Below are 26,190 nucleotides of genomic sequence, written 5' to 3'. Positions count from 1 at the left end.
CCACGTCTGCAGAGCTCTCCTGCCACTGGCCCAGCTCTCATTCCCTTGGCCGTCTGCATCCTGATCTGACTGCTCTCATGCTGTTTTGATATGCAGTTTTCCATTTTCCACCTCTTTTCTACATAGGAATGTAAGCACTTCTTGATCAGGTCAGCCCCATACACAAAATCCCTCAACTTCCCCATATCAAATGTGAAAATGCATCTTTCATGTGGAAGAGGTGCTGCAGGACCGTGTTGTCTGTCTGGCACATGGCTGCTGGCTCTGGCTTTGCAGTGTGGCTGCTCCCTGCTGTACCCATCCTGCACTGACTCCTCATCCCAACTCCCCGGGGTCTGTGATGGAAACGTTGATGCAGGATGTACATGGGGGTGATGTTTGGGGTCTCTGCTCTCTTTCAGTCGATCGCCCTCCTGTCGAACCCTCTCAGTACATCTCTGTTCCTCCAAAGCACCCTGACAAGATGGGATTTGATGAAGTAAGGACCCTGTTTGCTGTTTATTGTCTTGTCTTCCCACTCATCACTTGGAGGACCTGGGTTCTCCCTGTAGCTGAGCTCCCAGCTGTTTCCCTTGGAGTATATTATCTTTTTGCATAGTTACCTGTTTACTCATCTTTTGGGTTGAAACCTTTTGCAAAGAGAAAAAATAGCCATCTGTATATGGGAAGAACTGCTGAGCTCAGGGCAGCAGAAGGGAAAGGGCTCAGGGAGTGGTCTGATGTTTGCTGTGGAGAAAGGAGGCCATCTGTGGGCACTTGGTACCTGCAACAAGACCCCTGTTTGGGGTCTAGATGGTCTTCAAGGTCCCTCCCAACCCAAACCATTCTGTGATTCTGTGTTTTAATCCAACCAGGAGGAGATGGCAGAAGTGAGGCTGAAAAACAGGTTATTTAATTCCCCAGTTCTTGTGCTGTCTCCTACATGTGACTCCACAGAGCAGTTTGGTCATCCTTCCAGCTGTGACAGAAACTGGTCTTTTGGGAAAGCTCTCCTGCTTTCCAGTGGCAGGAGGGAAGGATTTCTCTCAGCTGAGAGAGACACTGGAGAGCCCGGGGCAGCTGAGGGCTGCAGGCTCACCCTGGGGGCTGCAGGCTCACCCTGGGTACCCTCAGGAGGGGAGCAAACCATGCAGGGGGAGAAGGGGGGAGAGGGATCTGCCATGCTTTAATGAACTGCTGTCTGTGTTATTCCCAGAGCCAGCAGCCCCTGTGTGTGCAGCTGCCAGGGAGGCCCTGGCTCTGTGGCCGAGGGAGCTGTGGGGATCAGGGGAGCCTTTGTCTTCTTGCTGTGTTCTGCTCCATCTGTTTGTGTGACTCGTGAAGCCAAACCCGACCCGGCTGTGTGTGTTTGAGCATCTGTGTTTAGGGCACAGCTGGTCCAGGTTTTTTCCATGTTTTCCTTTGTGGCTTCACTTTATTTATCCAATTTATTATTTTTGCATTTGTCCTGAGCTGGAATTTGTTCCGCTTCTTACTGGGATGAGGTTTTGCTCCTCGGGCTACAACACTGCACTTGTACTTGTCTTTCTGGGACTGAAAAGTATCCTTGAGCCTCTGAGGTTTACCTGCAACGAGGGCTTCAGTCCTCAGCCCTCCAGAGTCTTTTTGAGGCTTGGATGGAGCCCTGCCCAGACATCTCTGTTCCCAGCCTTGGCTCTCAGCAGCAGCTTCTCAGTGCCTGAAGTAATTACAAAAATCCCCTCTTTACCGTGACCTCGTACTGGGATGGTGGCCCTGCTGATAGTCCTCAGTCCAGGCAGTGGCAGCACTGTGGGTCAGTGTTCCTGTGGGACTGAGGCTGCAGGTGGCTGCGTTACTCTGTGTTTAATATAAACCTAAACATCGTGCATCTTTGGAAATTATAGACTTGGCTGTAACTGGTCTTCCCTCCCTTCTATTCACCCTCAAAGAGCAAGTTTCCCCCGTGAACATCCATCAAAAGTAGTTGTTTAGGAAGAGAACGAGCCTCTAGGCTTTCAACTCAAAACCAACTCCCAATTTTTTGACTGGAATGAAAAAACACCTGTTATTTTCACAAGACCTGCTTTTCCAGAGGGGCTGCTGGAGAAGAGTGGATCAAGACTTCTCTTCTCCCTCCCTCCCCAGCAGGGAGGCTGATGTCTTTCTCTTCTTACCCAGATTTTCATGATCAACCTGAAGCGCCGGAAGGACAGGCGGGATCGGATGCTGCGGACTCTCTACGAGCAGGAGATTACAGTCAAGATAGTGGAGGCTGTGGATGGAAAGTGAGTTTTGATTGGGGTTGATGACATTTTCAATGAGTGGGATGTGCTTAACTGCTTCATAGCATCTCCTTGGATGCCCTGACCTCCTTCTGGTGGGGCAGCGTGGGCTGAGGGGGAGGTGAACACCCCTTTTATCCCCCTGACAGCTGTTTGGGGCAGTTTTGCTCTGTTTCTTTCTTCTTTTGCAATTAGTCAGTCTCTATGAGAGAACCAGGACAGTGGGGTTCAGACTAAGGTGAAAATCAGGTTAAAATTGTGCTGATTTCTGTGAATTGTGCAGTTATCTCCTGAGAACATTGTCCATCCCAGGGCTACAGAGCTGCTGTGCTACCATTAGCCCTGACCCAGCCCTTCCCAAGCTTACTCTAAGGTTTGGAGCACAACTCTGATGAGGAGCAGCTGGAGGGGCTCAGCCTGGAGAAAAGGAGGCTCAGGGGGGACCTTCTGGCTCTGCAGCTCCCTGACAGGAGGGGGGAGCCGGGGGGGGGTCGGGCTCTGCTCCCAGGGAACAAGGGACAGGAGGAGAGGGAACGGCCTCAAGTTGTGCCAGGGAAGGTTTAGGTTTGATACTGGGAAAAATTTCTTCCCAGAAAGGCTTGTTGAGCCCTGACACAGGCTGCCCAGGACAGTGGTGGAGTCCCCATCCCTGAAGTGTTCAAAAAATCTGTAGATGTGGCATTTGGGGACATGGTTTATGGTGGGGTTGGCAGTGCTGGGTTAATGGTTGGACTTGATCTTAGAGGGTTTTTCCAACCTAAATGATTCATGATTCTAAGGTATGTTAAGATCATTTTATAATGAAAAATCAAGGTCTGCCGAAATTTTGGGTCTATGAGTTGCAAAAAGGCCTCGGAGAGACAGGAGCCCACATGCCATCTGGTGGTCTTGGAGACTTGGGATCCCTTCAAGGATGGGAAAATAATCTTAGCCAAGGAAAATAAACTTAGGCTAAATAATCGAAGGAAAATAATTGAAGCCAAGCACCTGACGTGCTGATGGTCCCACAAGAAGTACTTGGCATAGTTAAGGAAAATTGGTGGTCTCACGAGAAGTCTTTGGCAGAGTTAAGGATATGATTTATCAGCTTGATTTAGAAGTTATTTTCCTCCGTGTTTTTGAGCAAAACAAGTGGAGGAATTTCTTGAGGTGTGGCTTTTTCCTGAACGTGAGCAGCATTCCCTGTGTTGTGCCTGTGTCTGGCTTGAATTGGCTTGTGTTTCTGAAATGGTGATAGATACTCTGTCTTTCCCAGAGCACTGAACACGAGTCAGCTCAAAGCTCTCAGCATCGAAATGCTCCCGGGGTACCGGGACCCGTATTCCTCCAGGCCACTGACCAGAGGAGAGATCGGCTGCTTCCTCAGCCACTATTACATCTGGAAGGAGGTATGGAGTTTGGGTGCCTTGGCATTCCTGCAGGAAGGTGCTGTGAGTGCACAGCCAGTCCTGGGGCAGAGCATGAAATCCAGTACAGTTTTCTGGAAGTGTAGGATGGAACTGATTTTCTTGGGTTACAGGGGTTTTCTTCAACACAGCATTCAGCTTTCACATCTCCCTTTTCCCTTTCTGCTACCTAGAGGGGCTCCAAGAGAGCTAGAGAGGGACCTGGAGTGACAGGACAAGGGGGAATGGCTTCCCACTGCCAGAGGGCAGGGTTAGATGGGATACTGGGAAGGAATTCTTGGCTGGGAGGGTGGGGAGGCCCTGGCACAGGTTGCCCAGAAAAGCTGTGGCTGCCCCTGGATCCCTGGAAGTGTCCAAGGCCAGGTTGGACGGGGCTTGGAGCAACTTGGGCTAGTGGAAGGTGTCCATACCAGGTTAGGGTGACCCCATCAGCTTCAGGCTGCCCATGTGGGCCACCGTGCTCATTTGTGAACCCCCCTGTCTCAGGTGGTGAACAGAGGACTGGAGAAGACACTCGTCATTGAGGATGATGTGCGCTTTGAGCACCAGTTTAAGAGGAAGCTCACGAAGCTGATGGATGACATTGAACAAGCCCAGCTAGACTGGGAGCTTATGTAAGTTCCTGGTCCTCAGCCATCTGGGAGCTCCTGGGCATGTGGGGGGGTGGGCAGCACTGCTGGATCATGGCAGAGGGGAGCTGCAGGTTGATGCTGGAGTGCAGGGGACAGTGGCAGACACTTCAGTGGCTCTTCCCATCGGGGCAGATCTGCCTTCTGGGGCAGGCTGGTGCTGGATGCCCAGTGGGCACCGTCACTGCCCTTTGTGGGCAGCATTGGCTGATCTCAGCAGCATAGGAGATGCTGCTGTGACAGAGGAACTGGCACAGCTCAGTCCTGAGCCTTGGACCGTGTCGTCTTAGTTCCTTATGGAGCTGAGGCTCCTTATGGAGCCTTTCACAGCGGTACCACCCACGGGGTTAAGACTTGGATGTCTGGGAGAGGTGCAGGACAGAAATCTGTGAGCCAAGTCAGGGATTGCTTCTTGGATTGACCCTTTGCCCTGCCCTGGCTGACACAGTCTTGTGATCCTGGTTGCTGCGAACTCACTTTGATCACAATCTCTTCAATCTTTTCACCCTTTAAGCTACATTGGCCGGAAAAGGATGCAGGTGCAGGAGCCTGAGAAAGCTGTTCCCAATGTCAGGAACCTGGTGGAAGCTGATTACTCCTACTGGACCCTGGGCTATGCAATCTCTTTCCATGGGGCTCAGAAGCTCATCGGAGCTGAGCCCTTCGGCAAGATGCTGCCCGTGGACGAATTTCTGCCAGTCATGTACAACAAGCACCCTGTGTAAGTCGGACGCCTCCATGGCTCAGGGGGACACGAGCTGGGACCTGCTGGCTGGTCTTGAGCTGGATCATGTTGGTGGCCTACTTAGTGGGGGCTCCTTGTGCTTGTTGGTTGCACCCTCCCCACGTAGATCGACGAAGGTGACAGTGACAGTGAGGGGTGTCCCTGCCTGGGGCGGGGGTTACGGGCTGGTTCTGAGGGGCTTGGCTGTCTGTGGGAACGGGGTTTGCTTGTACAGCTGTGTGGTTGTAAGGCATGTGGTTCTGGCTGTAGAGAGCCAGGCTGTACCCCAGCAGCTACCCCCACTCCCTGGGACCCCCTGCTCAGTGGATTGACCTGTCTCCCAAGCCTAGTGCCAGTGAAGATCCACTCTGTTTCTGATGGCATTTCTCCCCCCTGCAGCACTAAGTACATGGAGTACTATGAGCCCAGAGACTTGAAAGCCTTTTCGGCAGAACCCCTGCTTGTTTACCCCACCCACTACACGGGGCAGCCAGGCTACCTCAGCGACACAGAGACCTCCACCATCTGGGACAACGAGACCGTGTCAACGGACTGGGACAGAACACACTCCTGGAAATCCCGGCAGCAGGGCCAGATCCACAGCGACGCCCAGAACAAGGATGCCCTGCCTTCCCAGTCGTCTCTCAACGCGCCGTCATCCAGGGATGAGCTATGACTGCCCGCTTCCCAGGAACTCTGTGACAGCTGAACCTGCCTCACACTTTTGCTTTTCACCCTTGAAAGTTGTAGAGCAGCTCTTCATGTGGTCTCCTTTCCCACTGCTTCCAATGGCCGAGTGCAGCAGTCAGACCAGATGCCTGCCCGGGCCATTGAGGACAGGGTGGAGGATGAAGGAGGAAAAAGAACAAGTGTTCCAGACTGGCAGAGAGCTGAACAAAAGCCCTTGGAAAGCTTTTGCTAAAAAACAAAACAAAATACCAGCCTGGAATGACATCTTTCTTCAGTTCCTCGTGTAGAACACTGTATTTATAAAGATTAATATATAGAGGTGTACAAGTGTTAATGCCTTTTGGGATGGCTGTACCTGGGCTGCTGCCTCACTCCTTGTAGGTCTGTAGGCTTTTACCACCCTCTCTGCTGAGCGTTTGGGGGATTTGGATTTGTTTTCCAAAGGGATTTCTGTCAGAATCGAGGTGTTTCCCAAAAATGTTCAGTGCAGGGGAGCAGCGCTCCTCTGTCGTCCTCCCCCATCACAGTCAGTGCTGGCTTCCCCCAGCTCATTTCTAATCTTGCTACATCCCATCTAAAAAGGCCTCCCAGTCCAGAAGGGATGTCTTGGCATGTCTAAAATCATGGAGTGCAGGTGGTTGGTTTTATTTGTCTCCCTGAAGGGAACACAGGGGGAGTTAGTCGGTGTCATGTCCTGCTTTACCCCCTGCCTCAGTTTATTCCTTCAGGAAAGCAAATCCCCACAACCTCTTTGCAGGCCTGTTTAATTAGGCCATAAAAGCAAGTGTTGGAGTTTTGGGAAACTTAAAACCTAAAAAGATAGGTTACAAACTCTCCTTATTAAACTGAAACAACCTACAGCAATGTTACTGTCTCGACAGCCCAATAGAATTGTGTGTTACAGGACAGAAAGGCAACTTGCCTGGATACTTTTTCATGTGAGGAGCAAACTTGTCTGTTTTTCGGGTGAGTTCTGATGTACTTGCTGTTGGCTCACATGCCAGCAGGGTACGGTGTTTATTTTTTTAAAAAAAACCTTTCTCAGAGGCCAGGTGATCACGGACTACCCTGCTTAGAGCAGCTGGCACAGACCCCGAGCTGCTGGGCAGTGGGAGGGTTCCCTCCTGGAATTGCCATCTAGGGACTCACCTGCTGGCAGATCTGTGCATTGAGTATGTGTGGCTGGGGTTTTGTTTTTAATTTGTGTTTGTTTTTAATAATTACTGATCAGTGTTGTGCTTTCTGCTAAAGAAGACATGTTATTACCTGTCAGCCGGTCTGATAATACATAGAACCTGGTGCAAGATGAGCAGCTGTGTGTGTTCTTCATTGAGTGAGAGAATCAAGGAGTGGTTTGGGATGGAAGGGACCTTTAAGAGTCACCCAGTCCAACCCCTTGCCATGGGCAGGGACACCTTCCACTAGACCAGGTTGCTCAGAGCCTTGTCCAACCTGGCCTTGAGTGTTAAATGTTAAGGTTTATTGAAGGCCCTCAAAGGGATTCTAAGCTGTGTCACTCTCCCCTGGAGTCACCGGGGGTATAAATGTGCCTGTTCTGCAGCTCCCACCTGGAAGCCGTGTTCCTTCTGCTGTCCAGCTGGGAGCAGGTGCCCACAGGACTGGTGAGTATGGAGGTGCCCTGAGGGCCCCGTGCACAGCCTGGGTGGGGTTCCTTCTTCACTATCCCTGTTGATTCCTCCACAGGTCTCACTGTCCCAGCTCAAGTCTGGCCTGTTTCAAGGACACTGGAAACCCCAGAGGTGTTGGCTGGATGCTTGGTGTGGCCTGCAGCAGGATTTCCATGACCAGGTGAGCATCCAGCATGTTGGCAGGTGTTGCTGTGGATACAAGAGCCACCTCTCTTCCACCCTCATGTGCTTGTTGTTCTGTGATAGACCCACCTCTGTGTCTACGAGGGGCCTCCTTCCTTCCTTCCCCCGCCATGGGATTTCCCTGTGTCAGCACAAGGTGCTCCCCACTAGGAAACAAAGCATAGATTTTTTTAAAAAATACAAGCAATTGGAGCCCTCTCATGCCCTCCACCCTCCCTTTTTTTTTTAACCTCATTCAAATAATAAAAGGTAGAAAAGGTCTGATTTCCTTAAGCAGAGCAGTAGCAGTTTACGAAGAACAACTTTACAACAGGGCTGGTTTTTTTAGCTTGGGTTTTTTGTGGTTTTTTTTCCTTTTAGTTGACTCAGGAAGCGGGTGGTTCAGGGGGTTGATGGTGCTTTCAGGGAAGGGAACAAATGAAGAATACATGAATTAAATGACTATGCCTGTTTCAGAGCAGACAAGGCCTCAGTGTTGTTGATCATTCCTTTACCTTGTGTGTTTATACATACAAAAATTATTTATTGACATATGCAAGGCCTGGGGGATGCCAGTGGTTCTACCCTTGTGACAAGTGCTGTTCCCTGTCTGTGTTTTCAGTTCCTTGGCAGGTGCTGGCCAGGCTTTGCCCTACTCAGAAATAACCGTGTTTTGGAAAAGTAGGAGCCAGTTGAAACACTTGTGGATTGTTCTGGTATTTTTCCAGTTTCCATGTACTTACTTAACTTTGTGGGTTTTTGACTCATCTAAAGGGCTTCAAAGCTGATGAGCAGCACCAGCTTTGAACCAGCCTTCTGGCAGCTTCTTCACATGAAAGGTTGTGGTGACAGGCCCTAAAAATTATTAATTGCAATAAGACTGCTTGGACCCAACAGCTCTGTCTTTGCTTTGGCTTAAGGGTGTGTAGTGGGTTGGTTTTTTGGATTTTTTAGGCGTTCATTAGCAACAGGGTCAGGAATCTAAGGAAGTATTCGATATCATCCCTTTCCATAACATGACATTTAAAAGGCACAGACAAGAGAGTTGGCTCTTCTCTCTTCGGTGGCTGAAGGTGACAGGTCTCTGTAGAGGGGCTTTGCTTGTGCAGGCCAGGGCCTGCTGCTCAGCCCTGCCCTCATCTCGGGTCCCTCCGGCAGGCGTGGAGGAGTTGGCTGCTGCCTCACGCAGTTCTGCTGCCCCCTTCAGGGAACTATTTAATCCGGTTTTTTTGTACTTATCCGCTAGCTCTCTGTTAACGGGTATATTTGGAGGGTATTTGGTTTTGGTTTTTATCCCTGTTTCCCCTTCCCTTTTCCCTTTTTTGCCCCTCGGGAGCTCCCTATCATGTGTACAATATATTCAAATTGTATATATAATTTAGTTGATTTTGGTTTCTCTCAGTTTCTATAGTTTTTTTTCCTTTGCCTAAAGGGGGAAGCAGGGGAAAGACTTTCACTGAGCATTGGAGATTTTGGCAGGAAGCCAGCTCAAACTTGCTCAGGATGGAAGAGTGCTGTTGTGCTCTCAATGGATTTGGCTTTGCTGTTTAGAAGTTAAAACAGAAAAAGCGAAGAAGCTGAAGAGAATGACAGTGAGGGAAGTGCTATGAGGTGTAAAAAGCCCCACAACTGACATGCAATAATAAAAGAAAATCAACTGACTCCAGGCAAATATTAATGAAAAACAATTTATATACTTATCATATAAAGATTACAGGTAAGCAATTAAAAACCTCTTATATATAAACATTTGGAGAGTATAATTTTAAAATCCAGAACATTCACTTCTCAGCTTAACACAGACATACAACCTCTGAGTGAACAGTACTATATACATTAGGAACTATGCTGTATGTACATGGGAAACTGCTCTGTACAGACACTGACACTGAACCAAAATGCAGAGAAAACTTAACTTCTAGTCTTGCCCTAAATTTGGGCGAAGGTTAAGGCTCAGTAACAACCCCCTCCCTCTACCACCCTCTAAACCAAGATACAACTGGAATTCATAAACTGTTCAGACTAGGACCTACGATAGGTCTCTTGGATGTACAACAGGCCTGTTGGACCTACAATAGATCTGTTTTACCTACTTGTAAACAGAAGTGATAAATCCAAATGTAGTGTAAAACTTATGGAACCTGAGCCCAGTTTTGAAAATTAGTGCGACAGAACTGGGGGGGGGGGAAAGGCCCAGGCATGGATAAAACTCTTATTTTAACTAATGATCCTTAACAGTGCTAAGTTATCTATTTGGATAATAACTAACTCCTAAATTTGCACAATGCTATCTACAGAAACAGAAACACTGTATCTATTTAATGTATCTCAAATAAGGGCTGTTTACAATCCAGCGTCTCACTTATGGCTTTTAAAAAATTTAAAAGTTCTGCTCATGAAGAGTAATTGCACATGAGGAGGAGGTACATCCATCACACAAGAAAGGCATTGAGTTCTGTTCCCTGGGTTAAAGTCCAAGGCAGACCACCCTGTCATGGCATTAAGACCTCAATCCAACACAAGTAGTGTGTGTTTGTCCCGTTCACGAACAATTCATGACGATCATCCAAAGGCAAGTGCAGTTCATTCATTTTAAAGTTCTTTGGAAACCAGATCCAAAACAGGTAATTCTCTGGTGCAGAACAAGTGCAAAAAGCCTTCAGCTGGTTCAGGCAGACGTGCACTCAGAACTTTCTTCAGCTGTGTAAAAATAAATTCAGATGATCTTCTGTGTAATACTGGCACGAAGGAGACTGTTTTCTCACAAAGAGAGTTGGCTCGTGGGGTGTCCCTTAAGACAAAGGTGGCAGCCTCTTGCCCCGGGGCTGCCCAGTCCTCCAATTGCACGTTTTCAACAGGTAACACTGACACATCCACCCCTAACACTGGACGGCAGCAAAGGTGAAGTCTCAGCCAACCAGCTCAGCTTTCTTCCGCAGGATGAAGTCGAAGTTCACGTGGCTGTTCATGCCATAGAACACGTTGGCATCCCGTGGGAACACCAGCTCTGCAAAACGGGGCCCAGAGCAGCGTCAGCACGAAGGAAAGCTGGGAAAGGACAGGGAGCAGGGAACAACGGAGCGTGGGGGGCTTTCCCTGTTTGGCCAGAGTGGCATCGGGAGCTGCCCCCAGCAGCTCTCCCAAAGGGAAGGGGGAGCAGGGCAGGAGATGGAGGCCAAGCCCGGGCGGTGTCAAGGCTGGCGGAGGCCCTGGCAGCCTCTCCCAGAGGAGGCTGTGTGGGAAGCCAGTGATTCAAGGGATCTGCATGCTCTGGTCCCAAGGAGGCAGAACCCCCCCACCCAGGCCCCACGCTTGCCCTGCAGCCGCAGTGCCCACGGGAAGGTTGGCCTGGCAGCCCAGGAGCTGGCTCTGCCCGTGGGAAGTGGGATGTGCTGACAGGCCATGAGAAGTCATCCCTGAGCATCCAGGGGGTTGTTCTCATTGCCAGCTGGGACCTGTTCATGGCATTTCTAGTGCTTCACATTTTACTCTTTCCTTTGAGATCCAACAGAACTTTTCAGGCAGCAGCAGAGTTTGGCTTCCCTACCTTTGTCCTCAGAGATGACCTGCACAAGTTCGTAATCTTCCACTGCATCAGGCTCCAGGTTGTGCTTCAGCAAGGCTCTCTGAGTGACATCAGGAATTCTGTCTTGGTTAGTTATCTGGAAAGGTAAGAGTTGCAATGAGAGATTCTGCTTACTCACGAGAGTAATGATTTCGGAATTAGCAAAAACCTGTTTGGTTTTGGAAAAGATGTCACAGAACTGAAAAAACCATAATGGGTCAGTAACAGAGTGATAGGTGCTGACAGATATTAAAATCTGGTGTTTATGACACTGGGAAGTGGTGGCTTTTTAGCTCAAGATGACAGATACAGCACTAGATGAGACAGCAGTATATCAGAGTGTCTGCTCTCTTGAGCAAAGCTTGGAGAGGTGGGACATCACTCTCACAAGCCACAAAAGCCCACAGAAACAGCTGCCCCATCTGCTGTTTGCAGACTCCTGTGCTAAGCACTCCCATTGACATCCTGCAGAGATTTTTGGCCTGGTAGCTGGGTTTGCTGTCTGCTGTGGAAGTGCTGTGCATCCGGAGCAGACACAGGGCTCCCTCCAGAGCCTTCTGCCGTCTCACCAGAAGCCAAATTTGCCAGGCCCTCAGGAAACAGCTTGTAACATTTGGGGAGGTCCCACCATTAAAATCAGAAGGTAGCTAAAGGTGCTAAGCACTACCCTGCTGTGTGTGTGTTCCCCCAGGCAGGCCCTGAGGGTGCTCACAGCCCAGCACTGGCCCGACACTGCCAGGATCCCTCCATGGAACCAGCAGAGAGGGAAATGAATGCTGCTCTGGCAACCACCACCACACAGAGAGGCTGCAGAATTAAAGGGTTGTCAGCTTTCTCCCCTACAGCTCCCTGTTGCCAGAAACCAGCCCTTTGGGAAAGCTTCTCCAGGGAAAACTTGGCATGTGGCATCTTATGTCAAAATCTGCACACCAATTTTGAGCTGGAGGAAAAGCAGCTGGTGCAGCAGGAGGGCAGAAGCAGCAAGGCCTGCACATGATCACAGTGCTTCCCTTGGAGCTTTTGGATAAAACACAAACTTTGATTTCCAGACTGGCTGCTGTTTTTTTTCAAACCTCTCATTCCTACCCTGCTCCACATATTCTGAATGGTAACATTTGTCATTTTCCCTTTCCAGCCAGGTTCGATGAGTCAGCTCAGTGAAGTGGTCTCAAAAGAAGGGTGCATTAGATGCTATGTCAGCAAGCAGTTAATGATTTAATGCGGTTTAGAGAGATGTCACTCACTGCTTTTCTACAGTATTCATTTGCAAAACACTTCAGAGTGCGGATATTTTGACTTCGGTCTTTGAGCTCTGCTTTATTCCATGCAGCCCTCCCTGAATTCCTGCTAGTCTCTTGTTTCCCATGTCTAGCTGCATGTCCCTGTTCTCTACCTGCCTCCTGTTTGAATCTTTGTGGTATTCCACCAAATTGGGCCACATCCTTCTCCAGCATGAAGGAAGATTGCTTCCACTATAAAATGCCTTTTTGCTAACCTTAATTTTCATATTAATATCCTGCAAGGAATTTTTGCACGTCTATAACAATTTAGACTAATAACAGTCCAGACTTTATCCTCATTTCCTCTGTTTTGCTTTTGCAGTCAGGGAAGTCATTACACAATAGATACTTAATTTATAATCCAGCACTAAAACTGTTCCTTTTCCCAACACCTGGGAAAGGGTTGTTTGTTTCTAATCTCTTTTGTCATTAATAACCCTCATGACTGCAGTGATTGTTTCAGTCACCCTGGCTGAGAAGGTCAGTCACTGCCAGCTCTGTGCCCCTCACCAGGATGCTCTTGTAGACGCTGTCGTTGGTGCCATCCATGCTGACTCGGATGATGCAGGCGCCTCCGTTCTGCCGGTTGTAAACAGGGAGCACTTTGGAAGTGCTGCATGTCGTGGAGCCAGAGCTCCTGTCAGAGACAGGGCCACTGTCAGAGCCAGAAGCCTTGTCGAAGATGGAGCACTTGTCAGAGCCTGAGCCCTTGTCAAAGATGGAGCACTTGTTGGAGCCAGAGCCCTTGTCGGAGCCGATGGAGCCCTTGTCGGAGTCATAGCCCTTGTCGGAGCCAACAGAGCTCTTGTCATCACTGGAGGGCAGCAAAGTAGGGAATGAGGGTAAAGGTGACACCCCCGAGGAAGGTGTGCTCGTGGAAGAGTCAGGAGAACAGGAGGATAAGGGGTATCCAGGGATCTACACGACAAAGAAAAGCACTGTCACAAAGAGGGTGTTTTGTCTGTCTGCCTGTGTCGTTCTGCAGGAAGAACAGGAGAAAGCAGCAGGCACAGACATAACCTCAGTCACACACATGCTACCCAGCAGTCTGGCAGTGGGATTCCTTGCCTCCAGAAAAGCTGAACTTGATTGATTCCACCATTTTAATGACAATTTATGTCCCACTGGGTGTGCTGGGCACTGGGCACTGGTCTGGGCTCGCAGTAAGAGCAGCCCAGGAGGTGGCAGCAGATCCAAGGAACAGCATCAGGCTGTGGGCAAGCAGCCAGGAACTGGGACGGAACAGAGGGAGTCACAGGCACCCCTGCTCCAGCTGGGACCCTTCACACGAGTGGAAATAACACACCCTTCCCTCTTTGCCATTCTTCTTGAAACTGCCCCCTTCCTTCCCCTGATGCTCAGGGTTTGCCTTTCTCTCCATCTGCTTTGCTCAAAAGCTTCCTGGTAGGATCAAAACCACTGGAAGAGGCAACACAGAAGGGATTGTGCAAGAACCTGACTGGATCACTTCCATTTTTACACATTTATCTCTAGGCTCTCCATTCACACTGAAAGCAACGCTCTAGTCAAGACCAAGAGCCTTGGGCAAGGGTCACGGGGCTGCAGCATGCAGAGCCTCTCCCAGCTGCTCATGGTGGCACCGAGGCCCCAGCTGTACCTTTTTCAGAGGGTCCTCAGGACTGGAGATGGGAGTCACGCAGACATCCTCGCTTTCGGAGTGATTAAACTCACACGATGAAACACTGGCCGAATCCGTGCTTTCCCCAGAGCTCCCTCCTAGGGGAGAGCTCTTTGGGGGTTGCTCTTTGGGTGGGGTGATCACATCAGTGCCCAGAAAAAGTCTGGTATGGGGGGAAGAAAAAAAAAGGGCATAAAAGCCAGTAAGTGAGAGCAGAACAGAGCAAAGCTTGTCACTTGCTTCAGAACTCTTACATGTTGTTTTGTTTTCCTATCTGGAGTGGCCTATTGTTTTCATTTCCTCCCTGTTGTTTATACAGTTTGTCCAGAGAGTTTGTTAACACACCAAATAACAATACCTTCCTGACCCAGCTGCAACGCCAAAATTGGAGCTCATGCCCCACTATCATGAGATTCCCCTTTGGTCTGTTAAAATTTTCAGGCTCACCTGCTCGGAAAAAGAGCTTCAAAAGGGGCAAAGTCACCCTGCTGCCAATTCCTGCCCTCAGTCAAGGTGCCACAGATACCAGTTTCCCTCTTAAGAGGCTGGAGGTGTACACGAGAAAGGGTAAATTAAAGGCTCTCCCTCTCCGAAACTCAGTCCTAAATGCAGGTCAAGTGAATTGAAAGGAGTGTCAAAGAAAACAAACTGCTACAATACACAAAGGGGAGAAGCAGGGTGCATTAGATGCCACGTCAGGATGCAATTAGTGATTTAATACAGTTTAGAGAGGTGTCACTCACTGCTTTTCTACAGTATTCATTTGCAAAGCACAGAGTGCCAATATTTTGACTTCAGTCTTTGAGCTCTGCTTTATTCCTGTTAGTCTCTTGTTTCCTGTCTGCTTACCTTCATGTCCCTGTTCTCTACCCACCTCCTGTTTAAATCTTTGTGATATTCCATCAAACTGGACCACGTCCCCATGATTTTTTCCTTCTCCAGCATCAAGGCAGATTGTTTCTACTATCAAATGCCTTTTTACTAACCTGAATTTTCATATTAAAATCCTGCAAGGAATCTTTGCATGTCTATAGCAATTTAGACTAATAATAGTCCAGACTTTTTCCTCATTTCCTCTGTTTTGCTGCTGCATTCAGGGAAGTCATTACACAATAGGTACTGGATTTAATCCAGCACTAAAACTGTTCCTTTTTCCGACACCTTAGGAAGGGTTCTTTGTTTCTAAACTCTTTTATCATTAATAACCCCCGTGACTGCTTCTAACAACAGAAAGGGACAGCTTCAGACACAAGGATGCATTTCTCCTTAAAGCAACACAGGGATCTGGATCCACAGCCAGGTTCTGCAGCTGATGAAATGAGCACCGCTTGTTTTGAGTTATTAGGGTCCATATTCCCACCCCAAACCTCCTCTGCCCCATCGTACTCACGTGCTGATCCTCTTCACCATGCTTTTCTGGGATTTTGGAGATAGGATGTTAGTATCAGCAGCTGCTTCCACCTCCCGTGACAGTTTGTAACTGCAGGACAGAGGCCACTGGGTTAATTTTTTTACAGACAATACTATGAGTTATACATCTCAAAGTAGCAATAGGCAAGAAATTCAGAAACCCCTCACAGAATGTTGCAGCCCCACAAAGAGGCATGTTGCTCTGCCTACATTTTACCAGGGTGAAAGGGACATTTCACCGCTGTATAATAGTTTTTAAAACCAGTGCTCTTTAGTACGTGTGAGTTCCTGTTAAGAGGAGAGCTGCAGGCTGCAATAACCTGCCTGTAGGTGTGCGTGAGGTAAGAACATCTGCTTTGCCAGCTGGAATGAGAACCTACCTCTCCTCCTCGGTTAAATGCCGCTGGCTCCTGAACCAATGGATGAATTTTTGGTCTGGCATCAAGCAATAGCTGTTGCATGAAGATTGTAAGAGCTTAATTTGGGCAATGACTTCAAATTCCTAAGAAAAGAAATAATCAAATAAAAATTTAGAATTAGAAAACAAGATAAAACCAAACAAACTCATTCATACACTAAACATATGCAACAACAGATCCAGGACAGAGTTTGACCTGAAGTTCAGTTTCAGTTGAGTGACTATTTCAAGAACCAGTTTTTCCAAATAACAGAGGTGGGTTTTTTTCCTCAGCATCCATAATGTGCACTCATACTTGTTCCAGAGGAACATAAAATGCTACCCTTAATATGCGTGACCAGAGAGTGCTGCTCTTCTGTAACTCCACTTGTATACACACTTTGCCAAAATAACTCCTAATTGTTTAGAGCAGGTTATAGAGCAGGTTAGGGCAGGAAATGGCTCCATCACAGCCAAATCCAAGTCTGCTTTCAGGCCCCAGGATTTGGCACAACTTCATTTAGACCCAAGTAACCTTTACTCCTACAGAGCATTACTTATCTCTGACCAACAAGGATCTGGCTGAATGGAAAGAGTGACAGCATTTATTTCTCAGTCCTGTGGTTTGTGCTCTGCAGCCTTTTACCTACAAACAGTTTATTGCAGCAGAAGGAAGATATTTACTATCTTCTGGAAAGCAAAGGTCTCCTGCCACCAGGTCATAGGACAGACGCAGTCAGGCAAAGGCTCAGAGCACGAGCATTGCAGGGGTCTGTTCTTCCCTCATGGACTTGCATTAAAATTGCTCAGGCACATAAAACAGCTGCTAAAGACAAATGGCCTTGCCAAGAGAATGCTCTAAAAGAGGGTGTTAATAAACCAAAAATCACAGAGCATTCCACTTACCCTTCGTCTCTTCTCAAAGTTGATCAGGCCACCCTGTTGGAAGGAAAGAGAAGGGGTCAGAGAAGAGTTAAGCCTGTCCCTTGAGACAACTGCATTCAAAGTCACACAAGACTCTTGTTAGTAACACTGCATATTGCTTCCTTTTTGATTTGAAAACAGATTTGTAAGAGCTGCACAAGAACCCAGCAGAAGATACCAAAATAGACACAGTGCTGGGAAGGCAGGCAGGATATTTAGGATTCAAAAAAAGTGCCCCAAATTACCTCGACATAGTCCTGAAGGGCTGTGTCAAGCATGATGAGATCAGTGAGGAAGGTGCCAAGGTAAGGGACTGTGCCTTGCATCACTCCCTGCAAGTGATCAGAGCAATGTTGGATTAATTAACTGAAAAATGATAATAATTAGAATTCTAGAACACCCCTGTGTAAGAAAATGAAATAAAAGTAATCTGCTTAACCAAACAGCAGTCTTGTAATTATGTTTTCTTTCATTACATCATTCTCATTATCTAATCTAGAATTTAAATCAAATTCCATTGAGAGCAGGATGCTCTCACAGATATTGCCAGGTGGGTTTGTATTGCAGTATTGCCACCATTAATTTCCAACAGTGGGTCCCCAGGAAACCCTGCTTGTGGAAGAAGCACTGAGGACCAGGGACAGAGTGCCTCAGTCACCTACTCCAAGAGGAAGAGCTGGGGAATGGTCCTGGCCAGCCTGTGTGAGCCATTTCTGCTTCGTTCCAGTAGGTTTTTAATTCATGTGTTACGCTATGTAACAGTCAAGTCAAGGCACAGACTTTTCCCTCTAAGAAGTGACCGTCTTCCCCAGCCATCCACTGCACTTTAATGGTAATTATTCACATTTTAAACTTCTAGACTGCCAGCACTTGCAGAGTTCAGGCTGGCTCTACACTTGTGAAGGAAACACTTGTTTCTACCATCCAGAAGGAGCTGTATTTTTTCCAGTCAAACAAACAGATAGACAAAAATCATATTCAGCAGTTTGGCCTCCCTATCCCAGATTTCTCTCCCCCTGTCCTTTTAAATCTTTGCCAACTTTGAGACAAAAGCCATTTTCACCAGCAGACTGGAACCCAGACACATTTTACAAAGCAATCTCTGTAAAAGCCCTGTGCAATTCTCAAGCTGGTATGTCAGAAGTTTCGTGACCTTGTTTAGAAGTAAATGAGACTTCTGCTCTGGCCAGAGCTAATTTTCCTTATCACAAGTACTACAGCATTTACAGCATGTGTTTTACTACATGGAAATTGTATGGCTTTCCCATGTTTCTCTCTAAAGGAGTAGATAATGGAATTCTTTCTTGTAGGACAGATACAAGACTGCTGAAAATGACTGACACAAGTTCATGTCCATCAATCACCTGCACACTCACTCTGGTAAAGACCTTTCTAGCTTTTGCTTCTTACAGAATTAAGAATTAATTACACCAGTTAGAGTTAATCATGTTACCAAAAAGGGGAGGAAAAACCCCAAACACACCTTATTTTTTTGAAGTTGCAGTCGCTTCTGTGACTTTTTCTGATTTTCTTTCTCGCTGCTGTCCAGATTCGCAAATTTGGATGTTGCTTCCTGTGAGGTAAAAAGGGATTAAAGGCAATTAATGGAGGATCCAAGTGGTAAGCTGGAAACTACACCTGTGTAAAATAACTGCAAATATGTTTAACCAGACAAGCTGGGCTAGCAAAATTATTTGCTTTTCAGGTACATATGTGTAAAATCATGTTGATTTTCTGGGACTTGGACACAAACTGGGAATTTTGGATAAAATCCCACAAGAGGACTATACGGGAATTTTTCTGTAAAACAGCTCTACTCTGGCCAAAGCTAAGTGCTGCTGCAAATCTCCTGAGAGTTTAAATCAGAGAAGCTTAGACATACTTCAGGTGTCCAGATGCTTCCCTGAACTCTATCCCAACACTCTTGACCCTCAGGATTTGTGTTTAATTCCCTAATCAGGCCTGCTGCAAGTAAACATCTCCATCTTATGTAATGCTTTGCTGTTTTTCTTCTGCTGGAACACCAACACAGAGAACCAGCGACTGCGGCTTATTGACTAATCCAAAACCGCGCAGGAAACGAAAGGAAGAGGTTTCCATCCCCACAGCTCCAGCTTTCCTAGGAATGGATGAGCTGTTTCACAATAGATCTTTAACCTTTATTTCCCTGGATGTGCGGGGGATGTTGGAGTCACTGCTGGTTTTCTCCAGTGGTTGGATAGATGCGACACGAGTCATTATGGATGTCTGTTCAGAAGGAGAGAACACTGCTCCCTCTCTGTGCCAGCCAACCTGCTTCCTAGGGCATTTTGTCTGCTCTACGCTTGGTTTTGCAGGCTGGATAGGCAAGGTCAAACACAGTTTCCCTAGAGAGGCTATTTATAGTGAAATAAAACAAAGACTTTGAGGATTCAGTGGATAATAATCCTCCAAACCGCCCAAAATGAAAAGTAGGGGAGAGGTTCTAGCTATTCTGTGGAATTTTTCACTCACTGCTTTCAGAATGTTTTGCAAATCTACTTAAGGAAGCTGGAGAGAGTGATTTGCTGGGAGCCAGAGGTCTGGGCTCAGATTGAGTTGTTTTGTCTTCTAATATTTAGTTAAATAGGCTGTTTTGAACACACATTTTCCCCTTTATGCTTATTATTGTCTCACCTGCTTTAAAAATTACCTACAGATATTGATAAATGGATGATAAACAAAACAGACCGACAGGTTTGAAGGTGTTCACCCACCATTCCTGAGCAAAACACAGTGTTCCAGATCCCAAGGCAAGAGGGGTGAGGGAGAAATGCCAGACTGACTGGACAGAACTGCCAAGGAGTAAACTGGTTACCCAGTTTATAGGAACTTTTTTTATGTAAACAGAAAAAACCCTGCCACAAACATTCCTTAGTTCCTGCAGAATATAACCTTTCCCTGCTTTCTTCCTCACCCCTTTCAGGCTCCTGAGCTTGTTGGGGTTCGCCCAGGGCAGTGCACAAGTCAAACTGTTCCAGACAGAGCCTGCTTTGTTGTCCATCTGGCCACACACAGAGCAGGAAGCCTGTTCCTTCAGAATTCCCAGCCCTGTCCTTCTAGTTCTAAGAAAGGTATGGGATAGTCAGATAAACATCTAGGATTAATTCCTCAGCTGAAGCTGAGTGCAATTGTTCCCATGAACTCAAAAGCACTACAGTGGTGCAACCCAGTGGGCTGAAGGGCTGCAAGACCTGCTGTCCCCTCGGATCCACGCTGCTGCAGCCTGCTCTTTGTGGGCATCCAAGTGCCACGGGCTAATACTAGAGCAAGTTCTTCCAGGAACACAGAAATCAGCTCTCAGCCCAGCAAAAAGCCCAGGTTTTACCTCCCTGAAGCACCACATTTGGTCACTGAGGGAGACATGAGCTTTGGCAGCTGGTTACAAAAAGGGTTAACCTCGGATTTAATTGAGATCACAAGCCCCACACTAATTCTCACCTTCATTAGCAGCTCTCTACTTGTCAGATAATTGTCATGGTCTGAGAAGATCTCAGACAGCTCTTCATACATCAGCAGGATGTCCCTAAACAGGAAAAGATTAAATCATTCAGGTCATTAGTAAGCACTCAAAATCAGATCAGGTTTCCATTGTTTTCTCATGAATCATTAACAGTTGGGCTTATAAAAGGTGATGCCATCAGAATGCATCCAGTGAGATGCTGCACATCTACTGGGAGCCTTCCTGGGATCTTCTGCTGCTCCCAGTCAAGTCAGGCCACACAGACCCCGAGCAGGGTTTTCAACTAAACTGCAAAGTGTGAGACTGGCGTAAGAACAGGTTAAAGGGATAAAAAGGAACAGAAGAATTGCTGAGAGGTAACCCAAGTACTTAATTTTTGCCCTGTTCCATGCTCTCTGGAAAGCTGGAAGCGTTTAAGTGTGGGAAGAGTTTTCTCTTGCCCAATACTAGATGGTATGGGGAAGCAGAAGGCACATCCCACCTCTGTGTAGGGAAAATACAGAAGGATACTGCCTGGTAGAACGATCTTTAATTTATCAAAGGCAAAGAGATCTGTTTTTCCCAAACTGAATGAGCAGAACACCATCTTTTCTACACAGAGACTTCTGGTGTCTGTGAGGCAATCAGTAAATATGCCAGGTAAAGAATTATTAATACAAAAAGGTGTTCCCCTGGAAGAAATATTATCTTCAATACTAGATTTTGTAGTTTGAGGATATATTTTATGGAAATATCAGGACTAGATTAGTGAGGGCCTGTAGCAAGCTGGACCTCCTCAAACTTCATGGGAAACAGGACAACATGGAAAGATCATGGTGACCTGGGAATGGTGTGCACGAGCTGGGGGACTAGCCAGTGCCACAGTTTTTCAAAAGAGGTTGTGGAAGATCCAGTATGCTAAAAAGGACAGAATCCAGTAGGGATTGCCCTTGGGGATGAAAGAGGAGCTCACAGCAGGGGTCTGAGCCTCCCAGGAACAGGAGGTTCTTCCAACAGAAGTGATGTCCCTGAAGAAGCAGAACAGCAAGAGGATGAGAAGCAGGAGCACTGAGCTTTGTGCCCTCAGGAGCTGAGGGGGAGCCTTACTTTGAAACACACATCCAGGTCGTCTTCAGCCGATAGATGGAGTTGGACTGCAGTGCTGAAATGATGGCCCTCAAGGAGGAAAAGTTCTTCAGGATCCTACATTCCTGTGAAAGGAGCAGTTAGAGACACAGGAGCATTAAATGGCAGCATTACAGAGACCTTAGAGCTCTGACCAGTGTCACGCCTGTGACAGGTTCCCACTGCTGAGCAGGCAGCTGTGCAAATACTGAGCATCAAAAATATCACTCCTCCCTCTACCTACCAAACACTTTATAGGCTTTGGCATTTATATCTTATTTTCCTCACTGCCCTGTATTTGTGCTTCCAGTTCTCCCAGTGAAAACAAAAGTGGAACCAAGTCCATAAAGCCAGGCTAAAAGGCACAAAGGTTGCACTTCTTAAAAAGCTCTTTATAAGTACCAATCCCTTTTACCCTTTAGGGGGAAAACAAGGCTTTGCCTCTTTGTATATGGTATTTAAAATATAAACCCTCAATCATCTAAGTGTCAATTAAAGACATGCAAAGGAATAACCTGTTATTCAAGTGTGTCTACGCTCTTTAAAGAGAAAAACCTTCCCAGCTTTTCCACAATTGGGATCACAAACATTTCTTATCCAGCTTCTCTGTAGTAAAAGCTTTGATGGAAAAGGATAAGGAAAAACTGAATTCTCAAAAAGAGTAGCACAGATTCCTGTTAAAGCAGATGGAAGCCAGAAGGAGGGGGCAAGTCTGGTCTGTGACTCTTCAAGAAACTTCCTGGAAATCCGTTGGTGGTTCCTGAACAAAAGCACGGGCACCACAAACTTCAGAATAGGTGTCTGTACATGCAAATTCAGCAGACAAAACACCTGCCAATTTGACTGCAGCACGGAGATGAGAATGTATTCAAACTCCAGTTCTGCTTCTGAACATTTTTATGGGGCTGATCATTACCCTAGTAATGCTGATTACCTAAAGGATCCTTACAGTGAAAAACAGACATGGATTTATTTCCTTTGTAGGACCGAACAAATGTAAAGCAACCTCAGCATAAGCAGAAGTCAGACCTTAATAAAGCAGCAACTCTGTTCAGGAGTTGCATTAAAAACGATTTAACAACTAAGGCAAGTACATACTCACCCAGTTATTTAGCTAAAAAAAAGGTCTTTGTGTGAATTAGGAGGCTGCATTTCAGTGTGGCTTAAGCAGACAGGCTGGGCAGACAGCACCTGAAGCAGGTGGACAGTTATGTAAGACAAAGACCAAGTTCAAGATCAGGTGGTAGGACATGCTAGACCTGAAAGCTATTTTTGCATGGTTTGGGGCCAAAAAAAGCCACATAACAGCTCTTCTTCAGGGACTGGCACGTTTAAGAATGAGACCTTTCTTTATGTTCAACTTGAAATTCAGGTTAGGCAGAAAACGAATTCAGAGGCACAAATTATCAGCTTTTCCTTTTTTTCCCCTAGAACCACAGGAGTTTGGACTGGAAGATCCAATTTGGAACCATCTTGACTTAACTGCATATTGTATAATTTAAAGGACATTAGGAATTCAATACTGGATTTAGTGTTCTCAGTGATTTAACTGACTGCAGACTAAACTTGAGCAAGCTTTCATTTGTATGTAAGAAGAATTTTTAAGACTGGTTTGAATAACTTTGTTTCATGCTGTGTCCTTCACAGGGAGAAAACCAGAAAGAATCCTGTGCAGAAACAGCATTGATTTAAAAAATGTAAGCATAACAGGATATTAGTGATTTAATTTTTACTTCTTATTTTTAAAGAAAATATTGTTTGAGTGAAATTGGCTGCTTCTGCTCAGGAACCTCAGACCTAGGCGGAGCAGAGAGGACTGGCAGTTGGAAAAAGCACTCACTTTATCTTTTAAACCAAGAAAATGGATCCAAAAGTCACAGAGATAACAAACATGGAACTCCATGCTGCTACATTACAGGCTCAGTTGTCAGTGAATAACTGCACTTTAATGAGCGGATTATTTTCTAATTCAGGCACCTAACTATTCAAAACACTCATTTGCATGCACAAAGCAAGCAACTTTCCTCAGAAGTGGGCAACTAAGAATATATGCACCCAGCTGCTGTACACGTGCAATTATTCTGTAGAGTGTGCACATGCATTTTTCTGATGCTTAGCTACGACTGGAGCATTTAATTATGTGTAGGAACTAAGTACAGGGAGAAGCACTGGATCAGCAGAGGTGGAGAACAAAGTTCTCCATCCACAGAGCAGGTATGATGAGAGCAGTGCCTGTCCTGGCTTCCCTTCTGCCTTGTGACGACGAGGGAGCTCTTCATCCTTGCCAGCCCAGGCTGCCCCACGAAGGCCCTTTGAGCTGGTGCCCTCTGCAACCTAAAGATCTGCATGTAGAAAATAAGGAATCAAACTTCCCAATGCCTTCACACGGGCTATAAAGCATCCATTAGATGATAACAAAAGCAAGCAGACGTCAGTGCCACAGGAGAGGTGAAAGACCTTCCCCATACCAGTTTCCTGAACCATGCAGTTGCCAGAGCTCAGGTACCAGGACTAAATGCTGCTTCTGGAAGCACAGAAGTGCATTGTCAAGGCTCTGTCTTGAGGTTTTCCTGACTGCTTGTTATGTACAGCTCAGAAAGAATCCATGTGATTCTTAGAAGTCAACACACATCCCCGTGGAAGTGCTTGAAATGTTCTCTTACAAGAGAGAGACCTTGGTTACTGCCAGCTGCCCAGTGCTCTGAGGGGAGTTAAAAAGGTGACAGTAAAAGATTAAAGACAAAAATCTAAGAAACTATCAAACTAGAGTTATGTAAAGAAGGCATGGAAAAAACCCTTTCATGCCAAGATTAAGAAACATGGAATCTGCTATAAGAACCACCTAGAAGCTCTGCTGAGGCACATGGAGAACAGGAACGTGATTCCAGACATCCAGCACGGCTTCACCAAGGGCAAGTCCTGCCTGACCAATCCAGTGGCCTTCCAGCATGGAGCAAGGGAAGAGCTACAGATATTGTCTGTCTGGACTTCTCTAAACCCTTGACATGGCCAAGTAGCAATTCCATTTCCATGGTGGGGAAGAACTAAGGAGAGGAAGGGCAATATTCCTTTGGTATCACAAAGCAAATCAGGTTAAAATAGAAAGAATTAGAGCTAAGATGGCCTGGGACCAATGTGTACAACCCCCTTCTCCCCTCCCAGCTCCCTCACTCCAAGGCACCTGCCCAAAAAAAACATTAAACAGAAGAAATGCTTTACATGTGCAATATGAATCCACTTCTCAATGATCTTGGCTCTCTGCTGGATTTTGAGCTCCTTGGTCCCCAGGATAGTGCTGACAACACATTTGGTAACTGTGTTGAACTGAGTAATGGTGGCTCTGACAGTAGGAGCCAGGTTCTTGTTTTCTTTCTTATCCCTTTGAGACCAGATGGATCCCAAACAGTGGTAGGGCACAACTTTCTTGAAGAGCATCTAGAGGGAAACAGAGGTGTGGTAAGCCAGCAGGATTCTCCTAAATCTCTTTTATCCATGAGGAGAAATGCAGGTTTACAGTACAAACTGGATTTAAATCTAATACGGTATTCAAAGATAAATATTTGGGTTTTTTTAATTTAAAATACACATTTTGGCATAATCTTTACAGGCTTGGTGCCCTAAAAGAACTGTCAGTTAAACAATACTGGGGAAAAAAAGGGACACCTTTATATTAGTAGCATAACCAAGGTGAAATTTTTTTATATAATGATATTTTGAAGGAGACTGATACAGACAGAGCAAATTAGAGCACTACAGTTCAGAGAACCTAGACATCTTCAGGTCAGGTAGCAATATAGTCAAAACATGCTATTTCTCAGGTGTCAAGTCTTAAATTTTGCAAAAAAGGCGACAAATATATATTCCCACTTTTTTTAAAAAACGAAACAAAACACACCTTCAGTATGACTGAAGGCAAAAGCCCAGTGACTGAAGCAGTTGGAATAATGACAGAGCTGTGTTCTGTGTCCCAACAGCAGACCTGTTCTAGAACACTATACTTATATTACTATAACTTTAAATAATATATACTATGTATCATATAATGTTATATAGGCACTTATATATAATTATATGTAATACTCTACATACCACATCCATGTATGTCAACTGTTCTGCCACAATATGGTCTTGAAAAGAGGAGAATTCTTCTGGATTGCTGATCTCCAGTTCCTCTCCATCAACCAGGTCACTGGAGGAAGTGCTGCAGAACCCATCTGGACAGGATGGAAACCAACACTCAGTAAACTTACACAGCAAACAATGAATCAAAGCAGGTGCTTGTTTATCTTGAAACATCCCTGTATTACAGCAGAACACCCCAAGGGTCCCGCCTGATGTAACGGCCCCACTGGGCTGCATACGTGACAAAAATGACCAGAAGATTAAACTGGCAAAGAAAAGGTGGAAGAAAAAGGAATAGAGAGAACTGAGATGTTCAGGTTCTCTTAGCAGAGAAGTGGCTTAACCCATTTGCTATTTTTTTCTGAAAGAAAAAACATCACCATCACTCCAGCAAAAATTCCTTGTTAACATTGCAGAATTTTGTTAATTTACTTGCCAGTGTTTATAGTTAATTTACTTTCCAGTGTTTATAAAAAAAATTATCAAACTACAAAGGGCTGCAGTAATATCCCCAAAATATTGCATGAGGAGTGCTCTTATATCCAGAAATAAAAGGAGAAATGATATTTCTCAGCACCATTTATGGTTACATGGACTATATCGAGGAGGGTTTATTCCACCATTCTTCACCTTTCCCTCTCAGGGAATTTTTCCCAGGAAAGGGAATAGAGTGAGCACCTACAGCATTCTGCTGAATGCTTCTAAATTTGCACTGGGCAGCAGAGAAAAGGTGAGAGAGCAGAGCTTGAACCCGACACAGTGTAG

General features: G+C 46.3%; 2 protein-coding genes across 3 annotated transcripts in view; one reads left to right on the top strand and one right to left on the bottom strand.

The window, feature by feature from the left end:
* The window catches only part of COLGALT2 (collagen beta(1-O)galactosyltransferase 2), a 46,825-nt gene extending 39,824 nt beyond the window's left edge, over window positions 1-7,001 (top strand). The window contains exons 7-12 of the mRNA XM_027723475.2: window positions 402-478; window positions 2,140-2,246; window positions 3,499-3,631; window positions 4,136-4,263; window positions 4,793-4,999; window positions 5,402-7,001. Coding sequence (XP_027579276.1) covers window positions 402-478; window positions 2,140-2,246; window positions 3,499-3,631; window positions 4,136-4,263; window positions 4,793-4,999; window positions 5,402-5,678 — 929 coding nt within the window. The 3' untranslated portion in view covers window positions 5,679-7,001. The remainder of the gene's footprint in view (window positions 1-401; window positions 479-2,139; window positions 2,247-3,498; window positions 3,632-4,135; window positions 4,264-4,792; window positions 5,000-5,401) is intronic.
* A 2,176-nt stretch (window positions 7,002-9,177) lies between these two features.
* The window catches only part of RGL1 (ral guanine nucleotide dissociation stimulator like 1), a 54,190-nt gene continuing 37,177 nt past the window's right edge, over window positions 9,178-26,190 (bottom strand). For both annotated transcript variants that reach the window (XM_027723474.2, XM_039380121.1), the window contains 13 exons: window positions 25,393-25,517; window positions 24,523-24,738; window positions 21,286-21,389; window positions 20,178-20,262; window positions 18,202-18,291; window positions 16,964-17,050; window positions 16,701-16,733; window positions 15,778-15,899; window positions 15,378-15,467; window positions 13,967-14,150; window positions 12,859-13,266; window positions 11,051-11,165; window positions 9,178-10,510 (listed from right to left, as the gene is read on the bottom strand). In XM_027723474.2, coding sequence (XP_027579275.1) covers window positions 10,413-10,510; window positions 11,051-11,165; window positions 12,859-13,266; window positions 13,967-14,150; window positions 15,378-15,467; window positions 15,778-15,899; window positions 16,701-16,733; window positions 16,964-17,050; window positions 18,202-18,291; window positions 20,178-20,262; window positions 21,286-21,389; window positions 24,523-24,738; window positions 25,393-25,517 — 1,757 coding nt within the window. In that variant the 3' untranslated portion in view covers window positions 9,178-10,412. The remainder of the gene's footprint in view (window positions 10,511-11,050; window positions 11,166-12,858; window positions 13,267-13,966; window positions 14,151-15,377; window positions 15,468-15,777; window positions 15,900-16,700; window positions 16,734-16,963; window positions 17,051-18,201; window positions 18,292-20,177; window positions 20,263-21,285; window positions 21,390-24,522; window positions 24,739-25,392; window positions 25,518-26,190) is intronic.

The sequence above is a fragment of the Pipra filicauda genome, unplaced genomic scaffold (assembly GCF_003945595.2).
Source record: "Pipra filicauda isolate LSUMZ 115617 unplaced genomic scaffold, ASM394559v2 scaffold185_size1782982_pilon, whole genome shotgun sequence".
NCBI lineage: Eukaryota > Metazoa > Chordata > Aves > Passeriformes > Pipridae > Pipra > Pipra filicauda.
Note: the sequence above shows the minus strand (reverse complement) of the source record. Positions and strands in the feature narration are given on the sequence as shown.